At 39.2% G+C, this 13314-nt stretch overlaps 1 protein-coding gene across 11 annotated transcripts in view; it reads right to left on the bottom strand.

Moving 5' to 3' along the window:
• The window catches only part of LOC108696619 (calmodulin-binding transcription activator 1), a 1211516-nt gene that overhangs the window by 133848 nt on the left and 1064354 nt on the right, over positions 1 to 13314 (bottom strand). For all 11 annotated transcript variants that reach the window (XM_041569427.1, XM_041569428.1, XM_041569425.1 and 8 more), the window contains one exon: positions 9814 to 9940. In XM_041569427.1, coding sequence (XP_041425361.1) covers positions 9814 to 9940 — 127 coding nt within the window. The remainder of the gene's footprint in view (positions 1 to 9813; positions 9941 to 13314) is intronic.

Raw genomic sequence — 13314 nt, 5'->3', positions numbered from 1 at the left:
GGTTTAGACCAGCCTTAACCATCGCATACATTAAAAGAGTTCTACGGAGTTATTTTCCATAGGTTTCAAACATAAAAACATAGTCTTGATGATCTTTTTTTTTCCCCCCCTCGTGTGTTTATCGTACTTTGGGGATGATCACCGAAGCCTTAGGCACCGGGTGCTTCCATTCGATGCTTTGTACTGAGCGACCATAAACCTATACTTACCATTAATAATTTATGCTGTCAGCTTAAAAATAGTCATTGAAATGTTTTACCTAAGATTAACGACCACTATTGCTAAGTGCTTCGCTGACTTCTTAAAGGAAAAAAAATAAAAAAACAACTTTACACAAAAGTATATTAATACCCATTCGTATTTATATTGATAAATGTTGAATGAGCCTATAATACATAGTGATGGATAGTTCTGGCATGTGAATCACAAGCACTTACTGTGCTATCTATTCATATACTATCATATTACTGTGAATCTATGGTTTTGTTTAGGTTTTTTCTTTTTCCCTTTCCAGTCCTAATTCCAACCATGAACTTGAAACACATTAAAGGAGAAGTAAATCCTAAAAATGAATACAGCTAAAATTGTCATATATTATGTACTGAACTTACTGCACCAGCCTAAAGTTTCAGCTTATCAATAGCAGCAATGATCCAGGACATCAAACTTGTCACAGGGGGTCACCATCTTGGAAAGTGTCTGCGACACTCACATGCTCAATGGGCTCTGAGCAGCTGTTGAGAAGCTAAGCTTAGGGGTCGTCACTAATTATCCAGCAGAAAATGAGGTTGGTCTGTAATATAAGATGATGCTACAGGGCTGATTATTAAATTCTGATGCTTGTTGCACTGGTTTCTGTGCTGCCATGTAGTAATTATCTGTATTAATTGCTAATAATCAGCCTTATATTGTGACATTTCTATTCTATGTGTACTGTATATTGTGAATGGGTCCATAAGCTCAGTAAGTGACAGCAGCACAGAGTTCTCCTTTAACTGAAAAGCACTGAAACAATACTATACAATGAGTAGATATGTCCCTAATGTGCCATAGGCATTCGTCACTAGCAGGGGCGATCCTGTCCATTTTGCCGCCCCCACCCCTTCCCACGGCACTCACCTTTCAGCTCGGAGGGGGTCAGGGGTGGACCACGTCACGCTAGAGGGGGTTGTGGACGGTCCAGTAACTAATGCAGAAAGCCAAATTGTGCTCTCTGCACTTGAAGAGCCAAATTTCCGGGTTGAAAAACGGAAATTCGGCTCTTGGTAACCAGGAGCAGCATTTTTGCCGCCCCTGGCAACCAGGGGGGCTGCCGTCTGAGGCGAGTGTCTCAACTCTCATCATTGGTGGAGCGCCCCTGGTCACTAGGTGCTATATTAACTTTACCACTTCAAAAGTACTAATTATTTTATTTTGCTCACTTAAAAGGGGTTGTTAAATGAACTTTTCGTATGATGTAGAGAGTGCTATTCTGAGTCAATTTGCAATTGGTTTTTATTTTTTATTACTTGTGGTTTTTGACTTATTTATCTTTTTATTCAGCAGCTCTCCAGTTTGCAATTTCAGCATATCTGGTTGCTAGGGTTCAAATTACCCTAGCAACCATGAACTGATTTGAATAAGAGACTGGAATATGAATAAGAGAGGGCCTGAATAGAAAGAGGAGTAATAAAAAGTAGCAATTAGAATTTATTTTAGCCTTACAGAGCATTTGTTTTTAGATGGGGGTCAATGACCGCCATTTGAAAGGTAGATAGAAGGCAAATAATTCAAAATCTATAAAAAAAATAAAAATGAAGGCCAATTGAAAAGTTGCTTGGAATTAGCCATTCTATAACATACTAAAATTTAATGTAAAGGTGAAGCACCCCTTTAACTAAAAAAAAAGTGACCCAGGGTCTGCATAAGACTCTTTAACATTAAGCTTCACATACTATGGAATACCGCAGGAAGCTGTCTACTGTCTATGCTGATTTTATGGAAGGCCCCTGCCCCTGCATCTGTGAATAAATGTATTGGATGTCATGACCTCCCCAGTCTCCTGGGCTGCCCTGTGGCTGCAAGGTCTGCTAATGGTAATTACACCACTACATCCAGTTACAGGAATAATGGTGCAAAAAATAGATTGTTGCCATGGGTTACTGCCCGGCAAGGTACTTATATATTTGCATTTAACTACCACTGGCTGTGTCTGGTTTCAGTGCATTTAACCCTTTGCGGACCACAGTTGCCAGGCAAATTGCCCCAGCAATATAAAAATCAACTACAGCACTTTTTTAACTTATTTCACTGGTAAATGAGACTGAAAACAGGGACACCTAGTGGTAGGTTGGAGCAAACATACAAGGACCACGAATGCATCTTTAGATCATTTTTAGCCTGACCTGCTGGACCGCACTAGCTCTAACATTTATGATCCGCAAATACAAGACTTTTGTTGTCAGTAGTTCATGTTTTTTCCTCTTTGCATCTAAGATATAACGTTATAACAGAAATCCAATGTATGCTGCTATTGAAGCATTATGATGATAACCATGTATGGCACTGAACAAGCTTCCTGAATAATAACATATATAACAGTATAGTTAGGAACCCCCTGGGTGCCAGAGACCTTCTCACTGCATTGCAGCACATCCTGAGAGGTATTATCTCTGATACTGAAACTCACCCCACCCCCCCTTTTATTTTAGAAATAGCAGATGCACTGTAATGTGAAGCTCGTGAAATTATAATATTGACATATAAATGCTTTGACAACTCAAGCCTGGTTTCATTACGTGTTAATGGCATTCTCTAAAGAAAATAATGTGCAACTAGGCAAACTAATGTCCATTGTCTGGGTGCTGATGTTTGGTATGAAAGCTTTAATTCCCTAAGCAGGAGGGACAGCCATCCATATTAGTAATTAAGATTGGCAATGTGTCAGATTACTATTTGCTTCCTTAAAAAGAGATGGGCACGTTGTACACCAAGAAGCCTTCCTGATGAAGCTGCAAAATAAAACCGAATGCTTCTTTTTAACCCTGTCCATGCCACAGCACCTCTCACTGCATTGCAGCAAATGCTGAACCACCGTGTAGATCGAAGGGAAACTCTTCCCTACTTATCAGTAGAGCAGGCTTTGAATTACTGGGAAACTGTTCGCCGAGTACGAACGCTGTTTATTCTTTGCATATTTCCATGTCGATGCAAATGAGTAGGAGTTGCCATATTGCAGTGCAATGAATATAGTGATGCAAATAGAACAGGTTTTTGGACAGCTCACACTCCTAAATAAATATGTACAGATTTATTACAGTGTGCATTTTAAACTATTATATATATATATATATATATATATATATATATATATATATGCAGATTGTGAGACTGTTGCACACACGTAAAAGGAAAAAATCCCCTGGTGCCAACAGAATAAGTGTGGGTCGAAACGTTGATCTAAATAAAATACTTTTTACTTTTTCATAAAGCCCCTAGAGTGCAACAGCTCTCTTTTTTCCAATATATATATATATATATATTAGTATTATATCTAAATATCTAAATACTTTTCTTTTTTTTAAAGCCTTCATAATGTTCTATGATGAATATTTGATGCAGGTATAAAAAGAATCTCCCTTTCAGAACTGTGCCTATTATTTTGCCGATTATTCTCTCCTACTAGGCATAGTATTAAACCTCTACACTCCCTGGCCGTCCCTTAGAAATGTACTCAGGCAGGTTTATTTTCACCAGGTCTTCAGAAGCTTTTAGTATCCAAGTTGTAAACTCATATACAGGAATGGGATCTGTTATCCAGAATGCCCAGGATCTGGGGGTTTTCCGGATAAGGAATCTTTCTGTAATTTGGATCTTCATACAAGAAAATCATTTAAACATTAAATAAACCCAATAGGCTGGTTTTGCATTAATCCATTAAGGGTTAATTATATACTTAGTTTGGATCATGTACAAGGCACTGTTTTATTATCACAAATAAAAAAGGAAATAATTGCATTATTTAGGTAAAATGGAGTCCATGGGAGATGGCCTTCTAGATAACAGGTTTATGGATAACGGATCCCATACCTATATAACATATGGTATGATGATAGTAAATACTGTATAATTGCGAGCAGCTTTCCAATATACATTCATTTCATATTTCCAGTATATTAATTCAATTTGCAAATGCAGCTGCCATGTCTTGCTCTGTTCAGTGCTGGTTCTGACTACATAAACCATTGCAACAGTATAAAAGTAAGCAGCTCTACTCTAGCCAAGGCTACATTTCCCAAAACACCTAATAACAATTACTTGATTCTCTTCCAGTACGGGCCTGTTTATCACAGAACATTCAAGGCACGTTGTGAATTGGAGTCTTGGCTAGAGGAGAGCTGACTATCACAACCTTATTTTAGTCAGTAGTCAGAAGCAGTGGTGCAGAGAAAATCAAAGGATAGCTCCATACTGCTTTCAACAGCAATTACATGTAATGTAAATACTTGTCATTAATGTACTGTATATTCAAAACAAGGTCATGGCTGAGACAATGCACAGTGTTGCTTCTTTATTGAGGCAAAGACTTACAAGCCTTGGTCCCTTCATCTCCACCACAAACATATCCACAGGGGGTACCGGTCTTTTTATCCTTCACACTATGTGGGACATTCACTAAGATGCGTAGTTGCGCCAGCATCCGCTTCGCCGCACTTCGCCAGGCGTATTTTCACCAGAGCTACGCAAATTCATTAAAATCCGAAGTTGCGCTCAGGGGTAGCGCACGGTTGCGAAGTTGCGCTGGCGTTAATTCGCCAAGCAAAGCGAAGTTACGCTAGCGATGCTTAATTTGCATACAGCACCAAATTGAAGTTACAATGGAGGTATATGTAGCATCACTACACAAGCCTGGGAAACCTTCAAAACAGCAAATAAAATTGTTATTTTGCCCTACACATGTGCCCACTGTATAGTTAAGGTGCCACGAGTTAGGAAATGTAGGGAGGAAGGAGGGTAGCCCCAAAAAATTTTTCAATCTTTTTCAGCCTATCACCCATTAAAAAAGAAAAAACGCCAGCGTTTTTTGGGACTTAGAAAATTTTTAAAATTTTTTGGAAGCAATCCCTATCTACTCTACTGCACTTCCCCTGGTCTGAGGTGGCGAAGGAAGTCTGGCGTAAAAGGTAGCGTTCAGAAAAATGCGCACTTTAGTGAATTTGCATAGTTACGTCCGTTGCGCAAATTCGCCAGGAGTAAGGGTGCGAAGTAACACTAGCGAATTTACGCCAGCATCCGTTAGTGAATCGGCGAATTAATGAAAATGCGCTACGCTATCGAATTAACGCTAGCGTTAGGCGCTTCGTCCTTTAGTGAATTTGCCCCTATATGCCTTATTCCCAAAATGTGGGATTGTAAAGTGGCCAGAGTTTTTCAGTTTGTTTGAAAAAACCTAATTACTTTTGACAATGGGTCCCTCCTAGCTCTATTGTTCTATTGGGGCTAACTGAGGATACTCTGCAACAGAAATGTCAACTGTCCTTTCTACAGTAACCAAATATAAAAGGAAATAATACATTTGAGTGTTTCTCTGAAATTCTCCTGATTCAGCCACCTAAATCATTGAACTCACTTGATTTATAAGCAGCACAAACCCCTTTGCTCACAGTACCAACTATTCTGCCAGGGGTGCCCTCTGTCACCCTCACTTCTTGACACCATTTGAATGGTGTTGTACATTCATTTAGAGATAAGCAAACTATGCATTTTGGAAAGGTCATGTTTTGTTCTACACTTCGATGATACTATGAAAAACTATTATTGCTATATAAACCTTCCAACTGACTTGCTAGCAGAGCAGCCCTTTTAGACCCAGAAGAAAATAGCAATATGATTTATGTTAAACCAAAAATGATGCATTACCTATATTTTCTTACATTAATGATGCCCAGCAGCACAAGGTGAAAGGAGAAAGTAATTTTGGGATTGTGTAAAGCATCTCTCTTTATCTACTGCCATTAATCACTGACCTTAATATCTTCCTTTTGGCCCCTATCCTCTCAGTCGCTTTTGTCTCTATGCTTTACCCTATTCTTTTCACCATGTTTATGAAAGTTCTCATTCATCCAGGGCATGGTATATCTATAGAAATAAGTCATATCAACTGGACTTGCTGTGTTTTTCTTGAAGACGTTTCACCAGTCATCCAACTGGCTTTTTCAATTCAGAATAATGGTGTTTGGTGTACAATGGTGTACAACATGGGCAAATGCCCATTATGTCTCTTTAGGTGCCAGTTAACTGCTAGATCTGTTGCACTTAGTATTATTTACTTTGCACCTAATTCATGTCACTAGTGAGCCCATAATTCAACAGTTTTTTTATAGTCACTCTTTGAGTAGTGAAAAGACAGGATCAAGGGTTAGCTAGTAGAGCAGGCAGAGGCTCCAACGAGGAGATCAGGAGGGTAAGTACCAGGGCCACGCCGTGACGGCATCGCGCCATACCATGCATTTGATGCCATCGCATCCTAAACTGCGTGAAAATTCAAAACCCAGCAGCCAGGTTAGACACTCAAACTCTTGGGCTCAGGGATAAAGAGATCTTTGGAGCTTGTAACCACTGTGAGATTTGTCTTTATTTATGGATTGTGCACCAAAAGGAAGGCAATAATACCTCTGGGGTGTTGTCAACACTAAACCTGAAAGTTTGTGGGTATGATTATTGCTGGAAGCATTTACTGAATTGATCTGTGCTATTGACGTCAACACTCACCATTTCTGAAGTGTACCAAGAAAGTGTTAAATTGTTTTAAAAGAACCACTGGCCCCCCAAGTTTAATTGAAGAGTCTAAATAACTATCAGAAATCTTATGTGGAGTTGCTCCAGGCTGGCAGGCTATATGTATGCAAGTTATTTAAAGGTACAGTGCCCTGTGGATAAACCTATCAACCTTTCCTCTGTCTGTGATTGTAGATCAAAGAAGTTCCCAGGGAAGGGTATTAAAGCCCTTTCATTCCTGATCCTGGGTGGAGGCAGGAGCAATTATAGTGTATCTGCTCCTGACAAAGATCCCTGTAAGAAGATAAGGGCCACATGTGTCTGATTTAAAAATGTTTGAAAATGATTAAAAAATTGATTTTCCCATTTATTTATTGATTCATATTAATGTATAGATTTTTATGCATATGGAACCTGAGTTAGCTTCTTAACCTGACATGTACAAGTAACACAACACAACCAAATGGTTGCCGAATATTGTAAGGATTGTTTTAAATTTGATATTTAAAACTTTACCGAACATTACTTTTGCATGTATAGAATGGGATTGGTTTTTTTTTCCAAATTAATGGAATCCTTAATCATTTTCCATTGCAGAGTCATGCTGTGTAAAATGTTATAGTCTTATAAATGCTATGATTGTTTAGAAAAAGCCAATCAATAGTACCATTATTAAATTTCCTTTTGTTCTGCTTCTTTAATAAACCTCTCTAATTCATCTTGTTAAGATCAGTGTAGAAACAGGTTCTGGAGCATTCATAGCTGTAACTCCACTTTTATATGGGTAATTAGTTACCAGGGTCTGCATCCATAATATCATAAACAGAGGAAACAAAGTGGAAGTGCAAGTCATGTCCGTCTCACCAAAGATGTGATTTATAGCTCTAGGTTACTCCTATTAACTGTTCTTGTAACAGAGACTGTTTGGTGCCTTACGGGCAATTGAAAAGAAAACCTTATCCTTCTACTCTATTGTCACATAAATCACATTCTTCCTCTTGGATTTGTTGGGTGCTACTGCAAGATACATTGGCCACTCAAGAGAGAACAGTGATTTTATATGTGAAGGGACCCGTTGGTACTGTCATTCTATGATGTAACTCCTGCTGAGACACGGTCCTGCTGGATGTATACATTTAGGCCATTTATATGTCTCAATAGGTTCATGGTGCTTTGAGAGAAACATATATCCTGGGTAACAGATCACAGTAAATAGCCAGAGTTAAAGGAACAGTAACACCAAAAATGGAAAGTGTTGAAAAGGAAAAATAATGAAAATATCATGTACTGTTGCTCTGCACTGGTAAAACTGGTGTGTTTGCTTCAGAAACACTACTATAGTTCATATAAACAAGCTGCTGTGTTGAAATTGAAAAAAAGTCTATATGACACAGGTTAAATAGTGGATAACAGATAACACCATTATGTTCTACAGAGCTTATCTACTATCTGCTGTGTAACCTGAGCCTTTTTATTCTTTGAATGGCTGCCCCGATTGCTATATGTACTGTAATTGATCCACCACACTCCTGTTCTCTCAAACACTGCACTGGTGGTGTTGACTATCTGCTGACCTGGCTCAAGATGTATGCTGTTGGGAGGCTTACCCCATTTATTGCTTCCCCCGAAAGTATCATCGTTTTGGGGGGTGCACCCTCCCTTCGTCCTAACATAGGGGCAGTGACTGACGCTGGCGACAATTCACCAGCGTTACCGCTTTCAGGCACTTTGCCGATTTACTAACGGGCGCAGGCGTAACTTTGCTAGCAAAAGAGACAGACGCTAGCAGTCATTTGCCAGGCGAATTTTCGGACGTCACTCAGCAAATTCATTAAGATGCGGATTTTATTGAACGTTACGTCTTTCACCAGACTTGCCTTCGCCAGCTATGACCAGACGAAGTGCAATGGAGTGCATAGATCTTCCTCAATCTACTGTCACTTACATCATATTTTTTTTAAGTCCCAAAAAAACCCTGGTGTCTTTTCCTTTTTTCAGAGTGATAGTCTGCAAAAGTCCTTTAAATTTTTTCTGGGTAACCAGGTTCCCCCATACATTTTCTAACATATGGAACATTAACTATACAGTGGGCTCATGTGTAGGGCATTATAACAACTCAATTTACTTTATTAATGTTCCCTGGATTTGTGTAATCTAATGTATTTGCTGCAAAATATGCGTTCATTCAATTTATAATTTCCCACCATATGCAAATTAGCCTGAGTGAAGACCTGTAACGATGTTGCACTAGGTATAATCCAGCGCTAGCGCATCTTCGCTTTGATTGCCGAAGTAACTCTAGCAAAAATTTGCCAGCATTCCTGGACGCAACTTTGCATTTTAGTAAATTAATGTTGTCTGAGCGAATTTTCATCTGGAGAAGTGTTGTGATGGCTGCGAATCCGTTGCTGGTGAATTTTCACCGCTTAGTAAATTTAAATCTCCACGAAACCAATTAGGACCGCTTCAACTCACCACCACTTGGCTGCTCCCCTGTGGTGCCGGGTGCTCAGTCCACAGTGCCCCCACTGCCAACAATAGATACACGAACAGGAGGACGGCACTCCGGTAAAAAACAGGTTTTTATTGCTGGGTACTGTAGAAATACATTGGCCTTACGCGTTTCAGGAACACCTTCCCTTAATCATAGGCTTAAATTTGATTGCCGAAGTAACGCTAGCGAAAATTTGCCAGCGTTCGTTGCCCTGGAAGCAACTTCGCATTTTAGTAAATTAATGTTTTCTGAGCGAATTTTCGTCTGGAGAAGTGTTGTGATGGCTGCGAATCCGTTGCTGGCGAATTTTCACCGCTTAGTACATTTACCCCATAGACAGTGTGTACCCCCCCAAAACACTGATACTTTTTATTGAGTGCAAGGTACATAAAGTGCTGAATGATCACTATGGGGTGCGCTCTTGCACTCTTTAGTGCTCAGTACTTGAAATGATCCTTATAGATTTCCAAATGCCTTGTTGATTCCTATTAAATCTTAATTTGTTTATAGAACCGCATACTAGGTCCTTTACAATAAAACTTCCTTCATGTAAAATGCCTTACCTGGGCAGTAACATCGCAGTACACCAGGCTGTATAAGAGATGCAGGCACTGAGATCTGATCAAACAGACAACTGTAGTTATTGCTAGCCTCCTGCCAGGGGCCTGTAATTAGGACTTTCACTCCTCCCTGAAAAAAAAAAATATTTATAGTATGAATAACATTTTTCAAGGCAATTCCTATATTTAAACAACTTTTAACCTCCTTTTTTTGCAGAATATTCTCCTACTGTCCATGTAGTGAGCATTATTGTATGGTAAATAAAAATCATAAAAAACAATATGTATATGGGCCCACGCATTATCCTCCTTTAGCACTGTTTTTCTGCTTGCCTCTTCCACTAACCTCTTTCCAAAATATCACAGGGATGGCTCTAAACTGTTATTATAGAGACATATAGCAGTGTACCTGTGCTTCATTGTACAGCCGTACTCTGTATACCACAACACTGCCAGAAGCAAGCAGAAAAACAAAGCACAGTTGCAACAGTATGCGAGGGCAGACTTAACCAATATATTAAAAGGGTGGCTCACCTTTCAGTTAACTTTTAGTATGTTATAGTATGCCCAATTCTAAGCAACTTTTCAATTGGTCTTCATTATTTAGTTTTTTAATTGTTTGCCTTCTTTTTCAGACACTTTCCAGCAATAAAATGATGGACACTGACCCCTTTGCTCTGTAAGGCTACAACTTTATTATTGCAACTTTCCACTCATCTTTCTTGTCAGACCCTCCTCTTATTTAAACAGCGCATGGCTGCTAGGGTAATTTGGACCCTAGCAAAAGTGTAAATTGGAGAGCTGCTGAATAAAGGTGACCATTAGTGATGGGCGAATAAATTCACAGGTGCGAATTTGCAGCAAGTTTTCGTGTTTCTCCGGCGGCGAATAAATTTGCAAAACTGCTTCAAAACGGTTGCGCGTCAACATTATTCGGACGCTCATTGACTTTAACTATGGCGTCAAAATTGATGTGAGCATCAAAATTCACGTTTCACAAATTTTTCGCTGTTTGGCAAATTTCACCGGAAATTCACACATTTTTTGGCAAAACGAAACAGGACAAATTCACCCATCACTAGTGGCCATACATGGACAGATTAAAGCTGCCGAAATCAGTCCTTTAGACCGATTCTTCATCTTATCTGCCGATTTGTTGGGGCTACCGACGGGTCCCCCGATCGATATCAGGCCAAAAAACTGCCTCATATTGATCGGGCAGGTTTGATCTTTTCCTACGACTGAGAACCACATTGGCTAGTTCATGTGGTCCTACAACTGTCGGCGCCCATTCTCTCGTTGGCACCCATTCTCTTCATTGTAATCCGATTAAACGCCCCTTATCGTCTATGGCCACCTTAAGAAGCTAAGGAAAACCACAAATAAACAGTCTCAGAATATCAATATAATGCTAAAAGTTAATATAAAGGTGAACAACCTTTACAACTATCACTTAATGCCCATATAATGATGCTTGCAGTTTTTTAGTTGAACACATTTGGTTGGGGATAACATTCCACTGTACTGATGCATTTAACATATACCCAAAGCTCCACACCTTTTAAAAGACCTATAGGAACAATGGCCAAATTCCAATATTGTTTATACATTTTTAACACAATATAAACTTACTGATACAGAGCTGCAATTCTGCAGCGATTCTTTATAGTACAGTGCTGAGAACCACAAGGAATGACTATCCCACAACTTCTTCTAATATTTTTTTTCCCATAAAAAAGTTGGAATGTCAGCAATATATGTAAAAATTTAAAATGCTAAATGTGCCCTGTAAAAGATGCACCCACCGTGATGTAATATTATATGATACATGTGTACTGTAACTGCACACTATTGAGCAAAACAAATAAAACAAATTTAAGCCAAACTTAAGTATACTGTAGAATATTTGTATTAATATTCAGCAATGCAGGCACAAATGTTGCACCTCTTATTCGCAAGCTGCATTGCCAACTTTCTTGGCAACTCAGATGGGGTTATGGATGGGGTTATGGATTATACATGTTTTTGGGATGTATGTGTGGAGGCAATGCACAAAGGTCAATGGCAGGGGTAAAGTACTGGGATACCTTGCACTGGTGCTAGAAGCCAGAATATGAATAGGTTTTAGTGGTCAGCCATTCTGTAATCAGTTGTCATAAAGCGTATTATTGCACTGCTGAAAGAAGTCCAAAGTTTGATTTGATTGATGGTTTGAAACGCGTTTCGCAGAATGGCTGCAATCAAAATCATTATGTCTTTGTATAAAGCAGTTCCTGTTCTTTGATGGCCCAGTGTTATAGGCTGCATTATTCTCTAATTTCTGGAAAAACTGACAACAAAGGCCACCGCAATCACTCTCTCAATAGGCACTGCAGCTGACCCATTTTCTACAAAAAATGGCCCAATTTATTTTCTACTTTTTACAAAACAAAAACACCATAGAGTTGATCTCAGACGACACCATGGATAAAGGATGTTTAAGGAACCTGTATCTGTCTGCCAGCAAAAATAAGATCAAGCGTGTCATCATATCTTACAGTAAAAATATCCCCAGGGATAATTTAGGGGATGGTAATATGCAAAGTGCAATTATGTAGCATGACATTTCGTTTTGATTTACAGAAGCAAAACTGCCAAAACATGACATGAAAGAAGCACAGCCACATCAGGGTCATTGCACTGGTTTCATTGACGTGTTTCTTTCACATCAATGAACTCTTTTACATATAATTCCAGCTTCATTTCAGATAAGGTGCATCTAACCCAATGTGTTAAAATGCACATGAATGCACATGCCCCCGTTTTTGCAAACTGGGTGCAAGTTGCTGATTTTCAGAATATTGCATCACTTGGGATGTATGGTATTAAAATGCCATTAGCTCTTGGCTGTCTGGTTTGGCTATTGTTGCCACCTAGTGTAGCACCAGGGTTGCCCATAGTCAATAGGCTCATTTGATTATAAGATCAGACTGGGTAGGCACATTGCCACTTATGCAACTATATGGAATAATACAAGGAGCATTTATGGACACAAGTAACATAAATCAATACCTGCAACACTTGTGTCCATTTAAATGTGACTACACTTGAGGCGATGTTAATAAATTAAGCTTTTTCTGGTCTTATTTATACCATAATTCATTTTAACACTTAAAACATAGTATAATGCCGAATTCTGGATTTAAAAAAGCATGCACTATTTTTTTTCCCAGCATTTCTGACAAAGATTTGACCAGATGAGACAACTACTGAATTAGATTGAAGGCGGCTACTCCCATGAAAAACTTTATATACAGCATATAAATGAATTTTCCTGAGCAGAATAACCTGAGCAGAAAATTGTAGGGCTGCCCCTGGAGAAAGCTGGAAACAGTGGTGGTGAGAGCTCAGTATGAAGGCCAGTTAGAGTGAAAACTGGGGAGAATGGGCATTTGCTCTACTACAGGGGTCCCCAACCCTGTTTTACCCATGAGCCACATTAAAATATAGAGTTGGAGAGCAACA

The sequence above is a fragment of the Xenopus laevis genome, chromosome 7L (genome assembly GCF_017654675.1).
Source record: "Xenopus laevis strain J_2021 chromosome 7L, Xenopus_laevis_v10.1, whole genome shotgun sequence".
Classification (NCBI taxonomy): Eukaryota; Metazoa; Chordata; class Amphibia; order Anura; family Pipidae; genus Xenopus; species Xenopus laevis.
The sequence above is the reverse complement of the archived record's forward strand: the minus strand, read 5'-3'. Positions and strand labels throughout refer to the sequence as shown.